The sequence below is a fragment of the Siphateles boraxobius genome, unplaced genomic scaffold (genome assembly GCF_051911475.1).
Source record: "Siphateles boraxobius isolate OS27281-9 unplaced genomic scaffold, OSU_SipBor_1 47, whole genome shotgun sequence".
Taxonomy (NCBI): domain Eukaryota; kingdom Metazoa; phylum Chordata; class Actinopteri; order Cypriniformes; family Leuciscidae; genus Siphateles; species Siphateles boraxobius.
In genome coordinates, this window is record NW_027509108.1 from 3,172,954 (window position 1) to 3,194,964 (window position 22,011).

General features: G+C 41.3%; 4 protein-coding genes across 7 annotated transcripts in view; 3 read left to right on the forward strand and 1 right to left on the reverse strand.

Annotated features, from left to right (window-relative positions):
* The window catches only part of LOC143710510 (B-cell receptor CD22-like), a 773,497-nt gene that overhangs the window by 625,320 nt on the left and 126,166 nt on the right, over positions 1 to 22,011 (forward strand). The gene's annotated exons all lie outside the window — the stretch shown is intronic.
* On the reverse strand, positions 2,656 to 6,850 carry LOC143710420 (B-cell receptor CD22-like). The gene is made up of 10 exons (XM_077201374.1): positions 6,713 to 6,850; positions 6,369 to 6,426; positions 5,536 to 5,889; positions 5,198 to 5,446; positions 4,434 to 4,688; positions 4,103 to 4,345; positions 3,935 to 4,019; positions 3,742 to 3,787; positions 3,226 to 3,476; positions 2,656 to 3,044 (listed from the first exon to the last, which is right to left on the reverse strand). Exons 2-10 carry the CDS (start codon positions 6,412 to 6,414, stop codon positions 2,987 to 2,989), a joined length of 1,587 nt encoding a protein of 528 aa, XP_077057489.1. The 5' UTR covers positions 6,415 to 6,426; positions 6,713 to 6,850; the 3' UTR covers positions 2,656 to 2,986.
* Positions 7,610 to 10,345, forward strand: LOC143710526 (uncharacterized). Of its 2 annotated transcripts, none has more exons than XM_077201465.1 (6): positions 7,610 to 7,735; positions 7,810 to 8,169; positions 8,952 to 8,999; positions 9,140 to 9,253; positions 9,363 to 9,403; positions 9,965 to 10,345. In XM_077201465.1, exons 1-6 carry the CDS (start codon positions 7,687 to 7,689, stop codon positions 10,220 to 10,222), a joined length of 870 nt encoding a protein of 289 aa, XP_077057580.1. In that variant the 5' UTR covers positions 7,610 to 7,686; the 3' UTR covers positions 10,223 to 10,345. The 2 variants fall into 2 exon arrangements, with proteins under 2 accessions (XP_077057580.1, XP_077057579.1); XM_077201464.1 differs by having other exon boundaries at positions 7,685 to 7,735; positions 7,807 to 8,169.
* Positions 11,530 to 17,395, forward strand: LOC143710435 (uncharacterized). 3 transcript variants are annotated; one of them, XM_077201390.1, is made up of 7 exons: positions 11,530 to 11,576; positions 12,318 to 12,653; positions 13,245 to 13,280; positions 13,377 to 13,730; positions 16,167 to 16,283; positions 16,829 to 16,872; positions 16,965 to 17,395. In XM_077201390.1, the coding sequence occupies exons 1-7, from the start codon at positions 11,537 to 11,539 to the stop codon at positions 17,199 to 17,201; spliced, it is 1,164 nt and encodes a 387-aa protein (XP_077057505.1). In that variant the 5' UTR covers positions 11,530 to 11,536; the 3' UTR covers positions 17,202 to 17,395. The 3 variants fall into 3 exon arrangements, with proteins under 3 accessions (XP_077057505.1, XP_077057504.1, XP_077057506.1); XM_077201389.1 differs by lacking the exon at positions 11,530 to 11,576 and having other exon boundaries at positions 12,125 to 12,653; XM_077201391.1 differs by lacking the exon at positions 11,530 to 11,576 and having other exon boundaries at positions 12,144 to 12,653; positions 13,377 to 13,445.

A 22,011-nucleotide genomic window follows, 5' to 3' on the forward strand; every position in this document is an offset into this window, starting at 1 on the left:
ACTGGCATTCGAAGAATGGAGACACTGGTTGGAGGGAGCACACCATCAAGTCGAGGTCATAACGGATCATCGCAACCTCGAGTTCCTTCGTGAAGCCAAACGTCTGAACACTCGCCAAGCTCGATGGGCGCTCTTCTTCACCCGTTTCAACTTTCGTGTGACCTATCGTCCCGGAGATAAGAATCAGAAGGCTGACGCACTTTCCCGCCTTCAGGCGCCAGAATCAACAGTGTCACCTCCGGAGCCCATTCTCCCTCCTACCGTAGTCGTCAGTCCAATTGAATGGACCCTAGACAATCAGATCCAAAGGGCAACCCGTGCTGAACCGGCTCCACCAGGAGGTCCTGAAGGCAGGACATATGTTCCATCTTCACTACGCCTACCCCTCCTAGACTCGGTCCACACGTCCCTAGGCTCTGGACACCCTGGTTGCCACCGAACCCTCTCACTCCTCAGTAACCGGTTCTGGTGGCCCACCATCGCACAGGATGTCTCCCGCTATGTTCGAGGATGCTCGATTTGTGCCACCACCAATATCCCACGTCGGCTCCCGGAGGGTAAGCTCAAACCCCTACCTATACCTCGTCGACCATGGTCCCATCTGGGTATAGATTTCATGACCGACCTCCCTCCTTCCGACTCACAGACCTGCATTCTAGTTGTAGTAGACCGCTTCTCCAAAGCCTGTAAACTGATCCCTTTGAAGGGTCTCCCCACGGCCTTCGAAACCGCCAACAAACTGTTTGAAAACGTTTTCCGCCATTTTGGTCTTCCAGAAGACATAGTATCTGATAGAGGTCCCCAATTCGTCTCCCGCGTCTGGCACGCTTTCTTCAGGTTGCTCGGTGTTTCAGTCAGCCTATCCTCAGGCTACCACCCTCAATCCAACGGCCAAACGGAACGGAAAATACAAGAAATTGGGAGATATCTGCGAACTTACTGCAATCAGAATCAAAACAGCTGGAGTCGCTTCCTCCCATGGGCCGAGTATGCTCAAAACTCGCTACGCCAGTATACCACCGGTCTCACACCATTTCAATGCATACTCGGATACCAACCCCCTTTGTTCCCATGGTCGGGGGAGCCGTCGGAGGTCCCAACAGTCAACACCTGGTTTGAGACGAGTGAAAGGGTATGGAACTCTGCGCACGTCCACTTGTAGAGAGCGGTACGACGTCATCAGAATCAAGCTAACTCTAGGAGAGGTACTACCCCTGTGTATCAACCAGGTCAAAAGGTCTGGCTATCCACCAGAGACATCCGTCTTCGCTTACCCAGCAAGAAGCTGAGTCCTCGATATATAGGTCCCTTCCCCATTGAAAGACAAATCAACGAAGTCACCTACCGGCTTCGCCTTCCCCCAAGCTACCGCATTGCACCGTCATTTCATGTCTCCCTTCTAAAACCTTTCACTGACCCTCTAACTTCCTCTTCCCCAGGGTCTGATGTCCTGGACATACCTCCTCCTCCTGATGTCGCGGAAGAAGATTCCATCTACCGCGTCCGAGACATCCTAAACTCCCGTCGACGAGGTCGCCTCCTGGAGTATCTCGTGGACTGGGAGGGATACGGACCTGAAGAACGCACATGGGTCGCAAGGGAGGACATTCTGGATCCATCCCTCCTCACCCAGTTCCACGAGGCTCATCCCAACCGCCCAGCCCCTAGGGGTCGAGGCCGACCCCGTCGACGAGTCATTGGGGCGTCAGGAGCCGCCCATGGAGGAGGGGGTACTGTCACAGAGTCATCTGTAACACCTGCCACACCATCAGACTCTAATAACCCAAATCCACTCATTCGCTCATTATCTCCTGAATACTAATTCACTACACCTGCACCCGCTCATCACTTCCAACACTTAAATACCCTCACGTCCCTTCATTTATTGTCTGGTCTCGTCAGAGAATGTTAGACTCCCTGTCACTCCTGAAATATCCTGATTATCATCAATATCTACCTCAGGCTTGTGAACTTCCACCATCTGCTTATTAAATAAAACTTCTCACCTGTCATTCTTCTGTGTCTCTCTTCTGTGCGTGACAGTTGTTCAGTTTATTGGCGAAAATAAACAGTTTATGTTTATTGGCGAAAAGAATAACGACAGGAAGTTGTGGACAGCAGAGGTGGTGGGACAGGAAATGACCTCATCTAGAAATTAGTTCACCCACACATAATGTGTCTCATGTACGTCATTGATCAAAATGAATTCTTAGCTAATATTGCTTAATACAAAAGCTCCTAAAAGGACATGGAGATTCACAAGTATGAGATGGGGTGAGAAATTATATTTCAATGCTCGGAAAAGTTGCATGTGTAATGCAAATGATTTGATAGAAAACGCAAAAGCATTGAAACATAATTTCACCACAATGTGACTTTAGGGGTTCCTTAAAATGTTATTTTAGTCAAACTGATTAAATCAACATGATTGACCTCGTCTTAACACACGTACACAGAAGTTGCTCTACAAATAATCGTCACTGGTGACTTTAATAGACTGAAGTGTTCATCAAGCTTTCATTTTATCCACCGTTGCAAATTTTCAGAGTTTGTTAGAATAGCCCAAATATTAGTATTAACCCAGCTATCACATTTAATTGGTTATTCTGAGTTTAGGTCTTCAATGACCCAGCAATGACCACACACAGGCTTGAATTTGGTAAAACTGATATGGTTTTTTTATTTGTTTACAGAAAGCACATGACGTCAACAGTTCAAATGACTTTAAGAAGCAAATTACCAAGCCAGTGACATCACAAAATGTTTTTAGTCTCACTAAACACTGTGTTGTTGGTTCTTGGCTCTTTCCTTTGTAGTCTGCTCTTGCAATGAGAAAAAGATCACATGCAGACACTGTATTCCTGCCATCTATTTACCTGACTTAATGAATAATAAATACCTGAGTGAATTAGCAAGCTAAATTGACAGCCGTACTCTCAGAATATTGTTTAATTGTTTTGGCCTTTGTCTTCATGATCTCATTTACTCACTTGACACGGCTGTAGATCACAGAAGTCTCTTCCACATTATGCACATTGGATCGCCTAAAATATCAGATAAAACAATCATGTTATGCATCAGATTATATGACGATAAAGGTCATTAAAAAATTCAGATACCTTGTTTCTGAAACATCAGTGGGAGACCAAAGTTATTAAGAATAAATGTAACATGACTGTGAGTTGATCTGAACGTGAACTGTCTCTTTAAGCTCGTTCTTCTCACCTCACGGCAGCATCAGGCTGATGAATCCTGATATTGTCGTAGTGGCTTTCGTTCTCCTCTGCTCTCTTCGTCTCGGTCTTTCTGTGATGTTGAACAGTTGCGTACTGGATCTCCTCAGTATCTCTGCATTCAGGAGCGTTTCTGTCTCTTCTGGGTTTGCTGGAAGTAACACTGGCGTACTGAGCGTCATCACAATCGGCTGATTCAGAAACATGAGCGTCTCTCCCTGTTACGGTAGAGTACAGATTGTCCTGAAATGGAAGAAAATGAAATATTATTTATTTATCATTCACATTTAAAGTGCTCTACTTTTCCATTCTATTTCTATGTAAACACGTGCTAGACGGACGTGTGTGACCGCTGTGCTCACATGACACTGTTAAACACGGCACTCAAATTAAAAAGCGGTAAACTTCTCTAGACTCTCCTCTTTTTTTGTCTCTCGTTGTCTCTCATGTTTTGTGTGAATGGTTGCATCTAACTAGACTATTCACATGTTGTGTCTGGAAGATGTACCTGTTTTTCGGTGAGGTCTTCAGCTTTAGCACCTCTTCGTTTTCTCCTGATTTGACAGACATTAAACGTGTAAGCTGCATTTTAAAGATTTATCACTAATCACATTACATGAGGCATTTCCACCTGCACTAGTTTTAAATTGAATTACTTTCATACACTCACTGTATTTGAGAATGATTTTAATCAAACTTACATTATAAACAGAATGATGATGATGACGATGAAGAATCCTAAACACGCCGCGATCCCCAACCAGAGCCAGCCACGACCACGATGTACTGAAAGATTAAGAATTTGAGTTAAGATTAACTCTCAAAGTTACACAACTGTCTTGAAACCTTTATAAAAAAAAAATCTTCACCTGTGACAGTTACAGCGTCTGATCTCTGAGATCCATGTTGATTGTGAGCCTGACAGTAGAAGCGTCCACTCTGTAGTGCACTGAAACTCTGTCCAGATCCAACAGCTGAGGTTTCATCCTCCTTAAACCAGCTGAAGTTCAGAGCAGGAGGGTTTGAGTCACTGATGCACTTCAGAGTCACTGAATCTCCCTCCACTATTACACCAGATCCATTTATCAACACTGAGACGCTCCTGGGAGGATCTAAAACAGACAAAATGAAAATTCACAATAACTATTACAAATTGATGTGTTTGGAAATTTTAAACAATGCGGATGATTATTAACTCACACATGACGTTTAAAGTCACAGCATCAGAGTATTTCTCTCCATGTTTATTGATGGACTTGCACTTGTATTCTCCACTGTCATCAGAGCTGATCTTTGAGATGCTGTAGATTCTTCCAGATCCTACAAACGTTCCTCCTTTAAACCAGCTGAATTCTGCAGGAGGGTTTGAGTCACTGATGCAGTCCAGAGTCACTGAATCTCCCTCCACTATTATACCAGATGGACTGATGGAGATCACAGGATTCACTGGAGGATCTACAGGAGAAATATATAGTATCACCGTCACTCAACCCAACAAAGCACTTCTATTTCTGTTCTTACACACAGATAGGGGCAGACTTTAGCATAAACAACATAAATCCATGGATCCTTGTACCAAAAAATCATGTCACCTATTAAGAAATATCTAAAATGATATTTTTTTTTTCTGTGATTGTGGTAATCAGTAAATCAGTGCTGTATAGATACAAACTATAGTCGGTTAGTGATTCCACATTACATGACAAAAATTGTAGTTAGTAACATAATTGTTAGGTGTGACTGAAGAAAGCGCTGATGATGTTTGGTTATTGAACGAATCGTTCTTATAATATAACAGAAAATGTTAAAATCATGCAAAATTCATGCCTTGTGCCTGTACTAATAAAAACAGTGAGTATTTTAATGTTTTAAAGATTAGCCCCAATTACTTCCATTTTTAAAGAAAATGAGGGACGAGTGAACTCTACTGGCTTTGGAAAGAAAACTTTAAAGAACATACTCACACATGACATTGATCTGAATAGCAGGAGAGATGTGAGTGTGTCCGTCTACAGCACAGCGATATCTGCCTGAATCCTCTCTTCTGACTGGATTGAGGGAGAGTTTGTTACTGAATTTGCTCTCAGTTAATATCTTCAGTGAGTTTCTGTACCAGATGAATGTTGCTCTGTCAGTCAGAGCGCAGCTGCTTTTACATGTCAGACTGACTGAATCTCCCTCTGTCACTCTCTCAGGAGACTCCACCTGAAGATCTGAACACAACACACACATTATATCTAGTGCTGCTGTCATACACTGATTATTATTCAACATAATGCACAGAAGAAGAGATAAACCTCACCAAAGTCACCTGTGACAGTAAGAGTCACTCCTGGATAACCAATCCATTTTCCATCAGGTTTATCAGTGATGAATCTGAAATAGTACATGTGTGAATCCTTCAGTGTCACATGACTCAGTCTGACGGTGCAGTTCTGCTGTTTATCTCCCAGATACTGAAGCCTCTGACTGTATTCAGTGTCCTTAGACAGATCTCGAGGATCTACACTATTTTCATGAGTCCAGAACACTTTCTCGATCTTATATCCAGTCGGGTATTTATAAGTGCATCTCATTGTCACTGTTGAGTCTTTTAGTGCACAGATGTGTGAAGGACTGTAACTCACACTCCAATCACCCCACTGGCTACAAACTCCTGAAACACAACATTCACAAGGAAACAAGGTTAGGAAACAAAAATAGAAGGAAACAAATACATATCTCTGAGTTAAACAGGACCATACACTTTCATTAAAACTCGTTTTTTTGTTTTGTTTTTTTACAAAACTGGTGTTTATAAATGACGAATTACACTTGTGTTATGATCTGTGTGAAACCAGACATCAGACGGACGGTGATGAAATGCAGGAAGCAGAACATTGAACACTAACCATGAAAAACTTTCTGTTGTAAATGTTAGCAGCTTCCGCGGTTAGCATTATATCAGCAAAAACATGAATAATACACTTTTGTTCGGAAGCAACAAATAAATCATACAAATGTCCCTAGTAGATATTTTCCCAGTGTTATATTTCCTGGGGTTAGCAGCAGTGCTAACTGATCCATGTTAACTAGCCAAAACCTTATTCTCTTAGTTAGTAATTAACTCGTATGTCATTTCCAGAAGAGACTCACCTGGAATCAGGAGCAGAAACACCAGAGCAAGAGTTATCAGTGACATCACCACAGGAAACTAAATCATTTACACAACAGTACAACATGTCAACTTTTGTTTCATAAAAACTATGATAACAGCAGTGTATTAGATCATAAACAGTGCAAAAATGATTAAAAATACTTTAAAATCGTTACTGTTAGTAGATTTCCACGATTGAAACTCATTTAAAGACAACATTAGGAACACATGAGCTCCGGATGTTCAGAGGTTTTTATGGAAGAAAATGTTTCTGACTTCAATTTTCTTTTGTGGAGATTCATTAGTTAGACAATATTACTGACTGAACAAGTGTAACTCTTACCGTTTTGTAGTTTCAGCCGCTGTAAACACACTCCAGGAGAGTGAAGTGCAAATGCAAGCTGAAAACTTTCTTCTGCTATTTTACAGTTTTTTTCCTTCCTCTTTTTAAAGTATGTTTAAGCAACCGGACCCACGCCGAGACAGCAACAACCCACATGCAACTACTTGCAAATAGAAAAAGATAAAACACTCTCTCAAGAGGATTGGTTTAAAAAAAACACATCTAAATTGCATGACTACAAGTCTTTCATAACACAAAATGCAATGAAACTTTCAGTGTGAAGGGAATCTTCCTGTCACCAGGATTAGATGGTATTTTTCAGCTTCCTGAAAAGTGTTTTTATTTCTTTAAGACAAGGAGTTCTTCATTTTTGTGTTTACAAAATAAGATCAAACTGTGTTTACATGCATGTTCAGTAATATTTCACACCTCCTTGAGGCAGGAACATACAATTGCCTTCCTTTACAGAAGAATCAGGAAACAACACGGTGGATGGATAAAGGGATGGATGAAGGTGTAGATGGATGGATAAAGGGATTGATGGATGGATGGATGGATAAATGTGTAGATGGATGAATGAGTAGATGGATGGCTTGATGTGTGGATGAAGAAATTGATTATTGGATAGATGGATGCAGGAAGGGATGAATGAATGAATGATTGAATGAATTAATGAATTAATGAATATGAATATAAATATGAATATGAATATGAATATGAATATGAATATGAATATGAATATGAATGAATTAATGAGTATGATGGATGGATGGTGTAACATTGAGGATGGCCAGACTTTACCTCCACTGTCCTGAAGATGGAGCTGTTTATTCTCCTGATACTGTGTTTGTGTTTATCCATGTGCTGTAGGGAAGTGCAACTCTGTAAACACACACACACACACACACACACACACACACACACACACACAATATCTATCTAGTATGTAGTGTGAGAACAGGTAGTGGGAGTCGATGTTCAAGTCGGCAGTCATGAGAACCGTCTCCTCCATCAGTTTCTCAGGTATGATATCTGTCATAACACTAAATCAGTAAGAATTATATTATTAATAACTCTGAATCTGCCTCTGTCAGCAGTGCTTGTTCTGTCAGCGCTGTGGATGATGAATAACTCACTGGCTCTTACCGTCACTGGATATGTGGGAAGCAACATCTCAGTCTCCTGTAGATACCCTGAAACATACGAGAATAACAGCAAGTTCTTCTGTCAGATGAGCGTCCGGTTTTCTCCGAGAGATCCTCAGTGTGTTCACACGACCCATCGAGACACGAGGTCTGAACGAGGGAGACTGGCTCTTCTGGACGACACCAGCGCTCATGTTCTCACGGCTCTCGTCTCTAGACTGGCTCCAGAAGACTCGGGGAAGTACTGGTGTGGTGTAGATATCGATCTCCTGCCGGATTTTACCTCTGAGATCTGGATAACGGTCAGCAAAGGTGAGATACACAACTGAAGACTCACTGTCCTACTGAAAATACTTAATATATACGAGCGGTTGATGTGATGGGTAGGGTTTTCTGTTAGAACGCTGTCGTGTTAGCGGCCCCTAAGTTAATAACTTATGATCTTTACAATGGAAGTGAATCAATCAAAACTAACTTTAGCTGGATAATAACTTTATTCTAGACCTGCTGTAAAGCCAAAACAATCTCTGTTACTTTAATTCCCTTTTATCACTGTAAAGCTGCTTTGAAACAATCTATTTTGTTAAAAGCGCTATCTAAATGACTTGACTTAAACATCTTCATTTGTCTAAACGTCAAACGTTTAACTGTTGTAGAAAAAATACATTCAAGCTCCATGTACAACTATTTTAAAAAAGCTCTTTTTACACTGTGTGGTTTTTAAGAGCTCATGTAAATTGAGCCATGATGACATGTGATATACAGATTCGTCACACAGACTGTGACACCTAATTGAAACGTCCATTTATTGTATATTTGTCATCAACCCATGTCACGATCGATTTTAATGCGATCCATATGTGCACGGCATGATTTGCACCGAGAAACACTGACCGTACAAGGACTTTTGAGGTGCGTCAGACAACTCAGATTGGTTTCAGATGGGATGTGATACAGCATCGTCTTCCTCTTACACGTCTCTTAATGAGTCAGTGTGAGAACTGAACTCACTCGCATGTGTGGTGAATGAGTGCCAACTGAGGTATCGATATAGATGATGAACTATAGTCCTTTCATTTTTGATTTCCCTGCAGGGGAACCACAAGAACAAACCACAGACCTGTTCCTGAAAGAACCTGGCGGTGAGGTTACGAAACACACACACACACACACACACACACACACACACACACACACACACACACACACACACACACACACACACACACACACACGTGGTTCTGCTTTTTTTAGTCAGCTCATTGTGGCTTTGCATCAGCAGAGTCTTACTCCAGGTTCATGATGATGGTGGCTTTGATTTGTGTTTCCGCTCTGCTTTTCGTGTTTCTGTTTGGTCTGTTTCAAGTCCTGAAACACAGCAGTCGCAGTAACCCAGGTGAGACTACAGCGACATGTCTTTTCCTTCACACATCTTCTGTTGAAGTTCTGAAAGAGTCCCTGCACATTTCAATAAATCGATTATGACATTGTTATGCTCTAATCAGGTTCTGCTCCTCACCGAAGGACAATATCAAACCCAGCGCAGGTGACGACAGCAAATCTCATTCATAATTTATAATGTTGTTTTAACATCATCAGTGTTATTTTAGAATCATTGAGATAATATTGTTATACACATCATGGCCATATTCCAGGATGACAATGTCACGATTCATCTCTGGATGGAATAACTGTTGTGATGTTATTTCCATCGAGAGGTGCATCAGTTTTTGGTCAAGATCTTGTGTTGTCAATGCAAGAGTCCAGCACTCTGTAAAGTCTCCGCCAGCACAACCTAAAGACTTTCAGTCTGGAATCAGAGGTGAAAATGAAACCAAACCTCCAAACCATTCTTTCACAATTTGAGCCTGATGATTCTTGACATTGCCATCCTGGAATATGGCCATGATGTGTCTTCCAACGTGATTGTTAATACAATGAAAAGCTACAAACTCCATCAATTAGGGTTAGAATTGTTGCCAAACATATAACATGCTAGAAACATAATAATCACTGCAATAATGATCCAATCAAGAAGGCAGTGTATATTATATATTAGCCATTATCTGCTTATAATTTATAAGTTATATTTATTTATTTTAAATAGGATTCGAACCAGAGAATAAGGCTTCCAGACTCATCCAAAGCTCAAAGTGATAAAGAGGAATTTTCCAGACCCATAAACCTGGATTATACAAACACAGAAGCGGTCGACACAGACTCCTACTACATAGATGTTGTTTCAGCACAAGCACAAGATCAGATCTACACAGAACTGAACGCCAGTAGACGGAGTCACGTGTATCAGAGTTTAACAGCGGATTCTGCTCAAGAAGAGGCGATCTATCATACTATTGATCACTGAATCCTCATCAACAGCAAAACCCTATTCCTCTGACAGCTACGATAATACAACTAGATAATTCTGTCAGTAACAAAAGTTTTTGTGTGGTTTTCACAAAATAAAATAAATAATATTTAGTTAACTAAATCAATTGATTCGTCCTTTTGTTAAAGTCCTCCTGTTGTGAAAATCAAGCTTTTAATGTTGTTTATGTCTATGTGGTGTTTTTAATATGCTTTATGACAAACCATGTGCAAATTCATCACAAACTACCTTGTAACCAATCAGATCAACGTGGATCTCTGAGCTGCTGTGAGTGAGTGGAGGCGGGACCTCGTTTGCATATTCATAGAACCGCGAATACTAAATGAGGCAAGGGTGTCTATTTACATTCAAGCTATTTTAAGGTATGAACAAAAATTTTCAAGGAAAAAAACTTTTAAATATGTCATTTTGGTGATCAAATATGAGTTTTAAGGGATACAATTATTGACTACAAGGGGACTCTTAATACAGAGCAGAAAAATGTTACAATGCAAAAAAATATATATATATCTTGAGATGGTACGTTAGTTATTGAATATAATAGAGAAATCATTCACATTTGTCCCAGGTATAGTTTTGAGAAGCAGTTACTGCCTATTAAATTAGTATAAGGTACTATTATATTCTGTTGTGTTTATCATCTTCACTTTGCACTGGTATTTTTTTTTTCTTGCCATCCAATAAACATACATAAACATCCCTAAATTGTTTCTCTGAAAACAAATTTGATTAGATAATGCAATTTTGCTTCAAATAAACTTTTTTTTTTTAAGATTCTACTAAAAAACAAGACATATTCTGATGAAGAAAATGTTTTGCAGTGTCAGTCTGCAGAGTTATAGAGTTCATGTGAGGCCCTCTGCTGGTCACAAGCAATTAAACGATTCGATGTACTTAATCAAACCGATTAAAAACCCAGCCAGATAATCAAGACTTACAATGAAGTGCCAAGTACAATATTACCATTTTGAAAATTACGACATTACAGAAGATTTGTACTACTTTTTTGGAGCATCCTTATAAAGGTGAAATTGACTTTCATAATTCATAATTTTGTTTGAATGTTCGTTCCTATGCAAATAATTATAATACAGAAAAGAGAAGGCTGCATTCTAGTGAAAAGTTAGGGAAGTTGATTATATTGAGAAATCTCATTTGAACTGCCTTTGTACAGCTAAGGTCTCATGTTTTAGGGTTGAGGATTGGCCCCAAATAGAAACAAGGAAGTGAGAGAAAGACAGAAAAACAGACGTGGTTTTATAAGTTGCACACCAACAAAAAACATTCAGCATGTGGACAGCAAGAGTCTTTGGTTTCTGCATCTGTACAGGTGAGTTTTAGCGATCGCTTTACAATAAAACAGCAGTTTCTTAATTTCAGAATAAATTCAAAACTTTCTGTATCAGAATTGGGGAAAGTACTTTGAAATTGTAGTTTGGCAATTATAGTTCAAGTAATGCTTAAAAAAGCATGTGTGCTACACGACAATATACTCAATCTACTAATAAAATACTCTTTTTAATATCATTTATTGCACGTCTTAAATGTGACAGCATCTGAACAGATCAATTTACACTACCACTAGTAAATCACCCCTATAACATTTAGGCCTATTTAATTATTAGTATATTGTTAACCCTTAAATACTATGAAATAATATTTAAACAATTTACTGTAGGCTATATTACATTAAAAACATAAAATGCCACAACGACTGAAATTAATCAGTCAGCCATTTTGGTTGAACAGCTCTTGTTTTGAATCCGAACAAATTTAATATCAAGCTTGAAATCAAGTGCTTTTCATAGTTTGCTTTGCTGTAAAACTGTACGAAGTTGTAGTACAAAAACAGTTAATGCAGTTACGTGACTCGTTGGGAAAAGTGGACGGAAAGCACAATACTCTTCACGTCACTTCTAGGCATTGTTAATTGCTAGACAAATGGTCAAACTTACCAATTGTCGTTTCACTTGATGAACTACAGGGAATATGCTTATGGACTGCTGCTTTTTTCTGTCGGTGTATTACAGAAATCACAATTTTATATCTAGTCATTTAATTTTGTTTCCAGTCTGTCTGCTGGACATTAGTTGCGCTGTCACTAAGATTGGATATGAGGCAGAAGACGTTACGTTTCATGTCAGATATTCATCGCACTACGAGGAAAACATCAAGTACTTTGGCAGATCAGATGGATTCTTCTTTGAGAAACTGGTTCAGACCACTGAATCCAACATGTGGACCAGACGAGGACGATTCGCTCTTCTTGACAACACATCCAAGCACTTTCTTACCGCCACCATCTTCGAACTGATCTCGGAGGATTCTGGCATGTACACCTTCGGCGTGGATGTTAAAATGCTGCCTGATCCCGATACTCAAATACTACTAACTGTCAGAAGAAGAAGTGAGAGTCATTTAACATCTATAAGCTCTATTTTTCACGCACATTCCAGCTAACAAAAATATGTTCTTAGAACGTTTTGCTGAAAACGTTATTTCTGAATGTACACCTAAACATGTTTAAAATGTCTTGGTTATGTGAATGTTAATGGAACATTACATATTGCATACATTATAGTAATGTTACTTGTGAAAGTTCTCTGAACATTCTAAAACAAATGAACATTCTAAAACAAATGAACATTCTAAAACAAATGAACATTCTAAAACAAATGAACATTCTAAAACAAGTGAACATTCTAAAACAAATGAACATTCTAAAACAAATGAACATTCTAAAACAAGTGAACATTTTAAAACAAGTAACATTTTTAAATCTTAGACCACATTCAATATGATAATGTTTTTGAGCTGACATTAAGGACATTATTAAGAACCATATAATTCTGAGCGAACGTTCTATATGTTACTGAAATAACGTTTGTTCATAACTTTGAGAGAATCTTGCCAGAAAGTTCCGTAAGGTTCTGAGAACATATCCTGTTAGCTGGGATGACTGAATGCTGAAGGAGTGAATCTTTTCTGCTCTGCACAGGTGAACCACAGAAACCCACAACATCATTACCAAGAGGTACGAGAGTAAACCAGGAAAATAATGTTTATTGTTTATTCACAAAAACGATTCGTACACTGTATTAATGAACTTCCTTCAAATATTATGTTTTAGTGGTTGTCAGCAGCACAAACAGTCCCGCAAACATCACAACACAGAACTGGGCCGAGAAAGGAGAACAGGGTGATCTGTCTCTCTCTCTGTGTATCATATTATACTGTCTGTCCTTTGTACAGTTCATTCTTTCATTCATTCGTTTTGTTTATCTTTCATACAGTCTGGTGGGTTGGTTCTTTCATTCATTCTGGATTCTGTCTCTCGTTTGTTCATTGTCTTTTCTTCTGTCATCATCATCATCATCATCATTGGTCGGGTCCCCTGGTATGGAGCTCGACATTATGTTTCCACAATTGTCTATTCTTGGCGATGCTGATGATCACTTTTGTTTCCTCTTCCCTTTCGACATGGGTGAGTGACTGACTGCTCTTCGCTGCGGGGAGAGCTATATTTGATTCGGGGCTTTTGTTGTACTCGTCGATATATAGCTATGGATTTTGTGTCTGAAGGTTAGGCGAGGGGCTCCTGATTACAAAAACAAAAGTCTCACCATTAAAAGCACACAATTATAATGTTCTAATTATAATTTTATGTAGCCGATATTACAGAGCATTTTGCAGTTAACTGTATTTTCCTATTTTGAAGTGATTCACTCATAATTCAAGCTCTAGACCATCATGTTGAACAGTGCGCATCTGAGGTTTCTCAGCTCAAGGAAATAATACAGTATTTGTCAGCTTTAATATATATTATATTTTCTTATAGGGCCGATATCGAGAACATTAAAAATGAACATATATCTGCCGATACCGATATATCGTGCATCACTAGTTTATATGAACGGAAGCTGAATGCGTTTCATCGCTTGTTCTCATCACTGACTTCTGAGTGATAGATGGTGTTGATATGGGCTGGTTCGTTCTCTTCCATGCGAAGACAGTGGCCCACGAACTCTAGCTGTCGCTTGCGGATGCTCACGCAGACTGGATGTTGTTTCTGTAGAGTTCCTCGTTTGTCATATGGGAGTCTGCTTGTCTAATTCCCAGCATGGTTCGGTGGCACTTTCTCGCAAACACATCCAGTTCTTCCTCTAGAGCTTTCGTTAGAGCCCATGTCTCACAGCCGTAAAGCAACACAGACAGGCAAGTTGCATTAAAGAGGCGAGTCCTGAATTCTATCGTTGGCTTGGGTGGTGGAGCGGTGAGCAGCTTCTTTAACTTGGTAAAGGCCACCCATGTAAGAGAGATACGATTTTTGACGTCTTTTTCCGTCGATATGATGTAGGATCCAAGATGCTTGAATTTCGTCGAAGATTTCAACGTCCTTTCCGTTGATTAGTAGATGTTGTTCATTGTCACTGGAAGCATTCATTTGCACTTGGACAGTCTTCTCCTCGTTTAATTCTAGTCTGACCGCGCCAGCTTTTTGTTGTAGTTGGGTGAGCTGTTGTTGTGCCCTGGTGAGATTATTTTCCAGGAGTGAAATATCGTCAGCAAATGCTAAATCGTTAAGCTTGTGTTCGGCTCTAGATTCTTTGGCTATTGCTGTACCGCGTTGCGGTCTCGTATTACTCCTGGGCGGAGGACCTTTATGTGTAAGGTATCCGAAGCTTCCAGCAGATAGCCTGGAGACATAATCTATTACTATGATGAATAGGACCGTCGCCTTGTAATACTCCAGTTGTGACAGCGAATGGCTCTGAGAGCTGGCCCTCCAAGTACACCTGACTCGCCGATCCGTCGTACAAGACCCGGATAGCATCAACAATCTTTTGTTGGATGCCGTAGTGTTACAGGATTGTGAACATCATAGGTCTGTCGATCGAGTCAAATGCCTTCTTTAAATCGACAAACGTGATGTACAACAGTAGTAGCATTGTTGATTGAGCAGCTTGTCGATTGGTTTCTGGATGCGGTTGAGGAGAACGCGATTGTTTGTTGTTGCTGCATTCCTCTGAAGCTGTTCATCAGCTGTAGTTGCCCTTCTTGGGCAGTGGGATGATCAAGCTCGACATCCATTGTTTCGGTGTGCAGCAGTGCTTAAAAACGAGCTCGCAGAGTTTGTGCAAATCATTTACTATGAATTCGCCGTCGTCTTTGAGGACTTCAGACGTCATTGCATAATCTCTTGAATGTCTTCTGTGGTTGATTATTTTTATTGTTTATTCTGTCTATTGGCTTTTCTGTACGTAGTTTGTTGTTCATTCAGTCATTCTCATGTTTATTCTGTCAATCATTCACCCAGTCCACTATTTGTTCATTCTGTCTATTGTTTGCTCAGTCTCTCAATCATTTGTTCCTTCACTCAGTTGTTCATCCTGTCTTTGTTCTATCATTTGTTCTATTTCCTCAGTAAACCATTCAATTTCAATTTTCTAGTGTTCAATCTTTCTTTTTCTCAATTATTTGTTCATTCCTTCATTCATTCAATGGTGCATAATGTATATTATTTCCCTGTTGCTTTTGTTTAATTCTGACATTTATTCTGTTATCTATCTATCTATCTATCTATCTATCTATCTATCTATCTATCTATCTATCTATCTATCTATCTATCTATCTATCTATCTATCTATCTATCACATGTTCTGATCTGTATTGTTTGTTCTATTGTTCATTCTTATCATTCTATCTGATCCTTATCTTTTAATTGCACAAACAACTTCTCAAAAACACACATCTTGTGTCTGGGTGTTCATTAACAGATCTAGTAGATCTAATATCGTCACCAGTCCTGAAGAGATCTGTGAGGGTTTCACTCTCTCTCTCTTCCTCTCTCTGTTTCTTTCTGTCACACAAATGAATGGTGTTTTTATCAGATGTGTCAGACCGTTTCCTCTTTCTACAGAATCTTACCTCAGGTTTGTGACCGTGTTGAGTCTGGTGTGTGTCGGCACACTTCTATTGGTGTGTCCATTCGCTCTGTTTAAGGTTTTTAAATGGGCCACCACCTGCAAGCTGTCAGGTGAGTCGTCTAGAGGAGACTTCCTCTTTTCTACACCATCTTCACTCACTCACGCTTTAAAATCCCCCTGTCTTCAATAATTGTATCCCTTAAAACTCATATTTGTTCACCAAAATTACATATTTAAATGTTTTTTCCTTTAAATGTATGCCTTACAATAGCTTGAATGTAACTCTACACCCTTGCCTCATTTAGTATTCACGGTTCTATGAATATGCAAATGAGCCCCGCCTCCACTCACTCACTCAGCTCAGAGATCCACTCGTTGATGATCACACGTTGATCTGATTGGTTACAAGTTAGTTTGTGACGTCAGAAACACAAGCGATTTCAAACCATGTTTTTGAGACTGTCTTTGGTTCACTGCAGTTTTAAGGAGAAAATACTCAGCAATGCTATCGACTTATGAATTTGTACATGGTTTGTCTTAAAACATATTAAAAACACCACATAGACATATAGACAACATTAAAAGCTGGATTTTCACCACAAGGGGACTTTAACATCTATCATGACAATTAATACATGTCTTTATTTCCTTCCAGTTTCTGTGTCTTATCACACCAGGACAACATCAGATCGCATTGTTGTAAGTCAGTAATCTATAATATCACATTCACGAGTATTACCGCGTTAATAATGATGCTGATAAAGTGCACTGATTTGCTTACACCTTTACAGGATGAGTATCTGAAAATGACCCCAGTCGTACTTTCAAAGTCATCCGTGGCTCAAAGGGAGAACGGTTCTTTTGTCGAGGATTTTCACAGACTTACAAACACACAACAGACCCACAGCAAAGACGCCAACTACATCGATCCTGCTCCAGCAGACAGTCTGGATCAGATCTATACAGAAATGAACCCTGGTTTTGCTCAAGAGTCAATTTATTACAGTATAGATCAAATAACTGACTGACAACAGCCTGTCCTTTTTTCCCCACAATAATTTTCACATTTTCTTATATGTTGGGGTCAAAAAGTTTCTTATTCTGACAAAGGCTGTGTTTATTGAAGGAAAAATACAATCAAAACAGTAATATTGTGAAATATTATTACACATTAAAATGATTTCTATGTGGATCTATTGTAAACTGTAATTAATTCCTGTGATCAAAGCTGATTTTTTTTTCTAACAAGGTACAAGTTTTAATTTCTTTAAAATTTGTACCCCAAACTTTTGAATGGTACCGTATATATAAAGAAAAATCATTGAATTGTACTCTTGAATAAATAAACTTCAATGTCTAATAGTGTAAGTCTGTAAATTATTATTTTGTCTCATGAACTCTCATGCATTAAATGTACTGTAAATCTTATGTTCACTGTCTGAAGCGAGAGGAAGTTGCTAATCGCCATAGAAACAGTCTCAGTTTGTGTCAGTAAAGATCTCGATACGTCAAAATTGCATAACTGCATATGTCTCAAGAGGATGGAGAGACAGAAAGAGAGAAGTACATAAATGTGCGTACCACGAAGGCGAACTGTTGGCCTACTGTATACTTTGCCCAGGTTTTAGCTTTTTAAAAATGTAAAAGCGCTTTTTCAGCATTTGGATATTTCTAGTTGTCCTGTGCTGCATATTTACAGGTGAGTCAACATTTTCTAATCTTTCGGATGCAAGTAACTAAAAACAAAAAAGACAAGACAAAATGTTTGTGCATTGTTTCTTGCTTAAAACCGAATGTGATTGTGTTTCATAATCGAGGCTCGATGGCATTTAAGATGAATGATACTCTGACTGTCTCGCTCGAGTTATTCATTCCGTTGATGATGTGATGTCACATCCTGTCTGACTCTTTAATTTCCAGCGGGTGTCTTTGAATCCTGTAACTGATCCAGTGGGAGGGAACGTCACGTTTCGGTGTTCTCACCTTCTCGCCAGCAGGAACATGAAATATTTCTGCAGAGGCTTTTGTGTGGACGAATTTGTTTTCTTTCGATTGAACAGAGAAGAGAAACAGAGACAGATACAATGATGAAGGATTGGATTTCAGTGTGACCATCACACACCTGTGGCTTTCAGATTCTGGCACTCACATCTGCGAAGTAGACTTGGACAATGGACTTCTTAAAGACACTTACAAATATGTGACTCTACGTGTATTTGAAGGTGTTATTTATTGAATATATTTTACAAGTTACTTAATAATAGTTTTATAAGCTTTTGGGTTTATTCAAGCTGTACTTTTCTAATAAGTTGCCATGTTTACTGTTTGTGTCATGGCATTTTGGTGGATAGTGGAAACGTGACGCTTGTGTATTTCTTAAGCGACACAGAAGTCACAGTTCGGTACGTACCTTGGTTTAGGGGTCAAGGGTCAAAACGAGTTCGGTTCATTTACATGTCCGGCCCAACCTTTTTTTAAACTTATTGGTTTGACTAAAATGTTGCGTTTAGCCTAGGCTGTTATTTTCTTTGCGCGTGAGAGTTCTTTAACATGGCGGATGGTCAATATTACGCATTTCCAAGAAGTCACGGAAAGATGAGCGAGTAGGAGAAAAGTGCAATCCACATCCAAGTCTACTTCAGCTTTCCATGAGGAGACGGCGAGTGATGCTTCCCATTTCCAGGACATGTATATTTCATCACTGGACAGTACTGACACTTCCACGACACAAATCGGCACAGTGCATAATGGTTTTGTCTCAATATAACAGTGGAAACTACTTAAACTAGTCCGTCATTTATGGTCAAACAGAAAAGAGCAAGGTCCTTCAAAACTGTAAAGGGTCTGTTTTTATTTGTGTACTTTCACAATAAAAACACAATTGCGTGCATATGAACTCTTGTTTTGGGTTGGTGTTTAGATCTTCTTCACTTTTCTTCCTGTTGTGGTGGTTAGCAAACAGCATTGCATTACCGCGCGTGTGGATCGCATGTGACCGACTGTATTCAGCGTCTGACTGTATGAACAGTGACGGTTCAGGATGAATACATTCTCTCGTATTGCGTAAGTTTAGCTTACGCTACGGGAAAGATTCATCTTCTCGAGATATTGAAGCCAAAAAATTATCCTTCATTTTGTATTCATTGTCAACGCAGTGCAGCAGCTAGCAGACCTAGAGCAGGCCATCTCGCGTGCTCATTGGCTGCCCTGCGGGCAACTGCTGCAGCCTACCAGTGAGCCCAGCTTGACGTCACGCCCAATGAAGGGCGCCCGCGCCTTCATAGCGTCACATCCCGCCATAATGGGCGTGGCTTAGCGTATAAAAGTAGGGGCTGTAGGCTGACTTCCCTGATTTTTCGTCTCTTCAGCGAGCTCTTCTCATCGCTGGATCTTAGAGAAGCCACCGCCGCCATCGAACAAGCAAAACAGCCAGCTACGTACTGGATGCGTGGTAAGAGCAGAAATTTTTATACAGTTCTGCTCGACCAACGAGCACGCGGCTAGCTCTCTTTACGTTACAAGAGAGCTACCCTGCCCTCGTGTCCCCATTCGCGCGTCATGCAGAGCCCTCTCGAGCTCTCTGCATGACCCGGACGGGCATCATCTGTGTCACATGTAGGTCCCGTGCCCACTACTTGTGCGCGCGCCCTCTTACAAACACTGTTCCCAGTTCTGCTCAACCAACGAGCACACGGCTAGCTCTCTTTACGTTACAAGAGAGCTGCCCCGCCCTCGCGTCGCCGTTCGCGCGTCATGCAGAGCCCTCTCGAGCTCTCTGCATGACCCGGACGGGCATCAACATAAGCGACGTACTGGATGCGTGGTAAGAGCAGAAATTTTTATACAGTTCTGCTCGACCAACGAGCACGCGGCTAGCTCTCTTTACGTTACAAGAGAGCTACCCTGCCCTCGCGTCCCCATTCGCGCGTCATGCAGAGCCCTCTCGAGCTCTCTGCATGACCTGGAAGGGCTTGCGCGCCGCCGTCGAAATGTCTCGCCCTGTCAGTCCCCTTAGATAAGGCTACTACAGCGGTGTATTTGGCAGCCAAGGAGCCGGTAATGCATCCCGCTCGCCTGCACACATCCGCCGTTCTCGCGGCGACCCAGAGAAATCTCAAGTGAGTATAATGTCTGGTTATCCGGCTCACGCCGTTGGTGTCTTGGGTGTAGAAAAGGTGCCCACATCTCGGTGTTCACCCTAGCACATAAACACGAAACCCCCCGTGTCTCCCGCAGAGCCCACTCTCATAAAACTGGCAAATGCCGCTCGAGTGCTAGATGTAGGAAACGTGCCCACAACTCTGTGCTCACGCCTATTTTCTGCCCGCTCTGTCACAGGGCCAGAACAGGCTCATACATGTCAGTTTAAGAATGTAAGTTACGTGCCCGCTCACGCGCTCACGCTTACTAACAGACACATCCCCTCCGAAAAGACGCGCGTGTCCCGCTGCGGCCGGACCGCCGTCAAAGTTTATTTCCCTGTCAGTCCCCTTCAAACAGGCTACTGCAGTGGTTCATTTAGCAGCCAAAGAGCCGGTTTGTTCACCCTCTCGCCTGCACACAAACGCCGTTTTCACGGCGACCCAGAGAAATCTCAAAAAGAGTATAGTGTCTGGTCCGGCTCACGCCGTCTTTGTTTTAAGTGTAGTGAAAGTGCCCACGCCCCAGTGTTCACCCCTACACACAGGCACTTCGAATCTCGTGTCACTCACAGAGCACACTGTCATAAAGCGCAGAAAAGCCACTCGAGTGTTGAATGTAAGAAATGTGTCCACAGGTCTGTGCCCACTATCTGCCCGCTCTGTTACACGATCAAAAAAGCAGGTTTTGAATGTAAGTCTCGTGCCCGCCAGAGAGCGTTCACGCTTGCTAACACAAACCTCCCCCCCGGCTCCGCCCGTGCGTTTAAGTGTTATCACAAAACGCAGGGCATTAATAAGACGCTCCCCGTCCATTATGATCGGGGCGTCAAATACACTTGTAAGTCTCGTGCCCGCGCACACGCGCTCACGCTTACAGGAAGCTTTTCCACCCGGAGCGCTGCTCGTGCGTCAAAAAGATTGTTCCCCATCCCTTATGATTGGGACAATTCACATAAATCAGCCGGTTTCGGCTTTCAGCGAGCAGCCATTGCCCAGAACCGAGAGAGCGCGCGCCACGCTTTTGCCTCCGGTTCAGTTTCACAAGCCCGCAAATGGCGGCGATCTGAACCCGGAGGCCATTCGCCCCCTAGCGGCTCACATAGCTGCGTGGGAAACTATCCCAGGGATTTCAGAATGGGTGCCGAGCACAATAAAGCAGGGCTATACACTTCAATTCATTCGCTGTCCCCCCGCTTTCAAGCCCGGACCGCGACGATAGTGAATGCGGAAGTAGCACACCTACTTCACGCAGAAATAGCAAAGCTGCTGTGCAAAGGGGCTATAGAAAAGGTACCGCCTTCTCTGAGCGAGTCAGGTTTTTACAGCCAATATTTTCTCGTACCCAAAAAGGACGGAGCCTTCAGACCTATCCTAGATCTGAGACATTTGAACAAAGTGCTTGCGAAAAGACCGTTCAAAATGCTTACGACCAGGAAAATCCTCGCGCACGTTCGCCCGAGGAACTGGTTTATTTCTCTAGATCTGAAGGATGCCTATTTCCAGATTCAGATAATACCCCGTCACAGGCAATTTTTGAGATTCGCCTTCGACGGTCAGGTATATCAATTCACCGTCCTGCCGTTCGGCCTGTCCCTAGCACCCCGTACATTTACGAAGCGCATGGACGCGGCACTCGCCCCCCTGAGAAGTCAGGGGCTGCGAATAATGAACTATCCGGACGATTGGCTGATATTGG

What these genes read in the sequence shown, in the direction of transcription:
- LOC143710420 (XM_077201374.1), bottom strand. Translation starts at nt 6,414, where the DNA reads ATGTCACTGATAACTCTTGCTCTGGTGTTTCTGCTCCTGATTCCAG. An exon ending in GTTTCTGCTCCTGATTCCAG is followed by an intron (nt 5,890 to 6,368) that starts GTGAGTCTCTTC and finishes GTTGTGTTTCAG; the next exon opens with GAGTTTGTAGCCAGTGGGGT. An exon ending in CAGCCTGATGCTGCCGTGAG is followed by an intron (nt 3,045 to 3,225) that starts GTGAGAAGAACG and finishes CTGATATTTTAG; the next exon opens with GCGATCCAATGTGCATAATG.
- LOC143710526 (XM_077201464.1), top strand. Translation starts at nt 7,687, where the DNA reads ATGTTCAAGTCGGCAGTCATGAGAACCGTCTCCTCCATCAGTTTCTCA. An exon ending in CTCCTCCATCAGTTTCTCAG is followed by an intron (nt 7,736 to 7,806) that starts GTATGATATCTG and finishes TGCCTCTGTCAG; the next exon opens with CAGTGCTTGTTCTGTCAGCG. An exon ending in GTTCCTGAAAGAACCTGGCG is followed by an intron (nt 9,000 to 9,139) that starts GTGAGGTTACGA and finishes TTGCATCAGCAG; the next exon opens with AGTCTTACTCCAGGTTCATG.
- LOC143710435 (XM_077201389.1), top strand. Translation starts at nt 12,236, where the DNA reads ATGCTTATGGACTGCTGCTTTTTTCTGTCGGTGTATTACAGAAATCAC. An exon ending in CACAACATCATTACCAAGAG is followed by an intron (nt 13,281 to 13,376) that starts GTACGAGAGTAA and finishes ATTATGTTTTAG; the next exon opens with TGGTTGTCAGCAGCACAAAC. An exon ending in CCTCTTCCCTTTCGACATGG is followed by an intron (nt 13,731 to 16,166) that starts GTGAGTGACTGA and finishes CTCTTTCTACAG; the next exon opens with AATCTTACCTCAGGTTTGTG.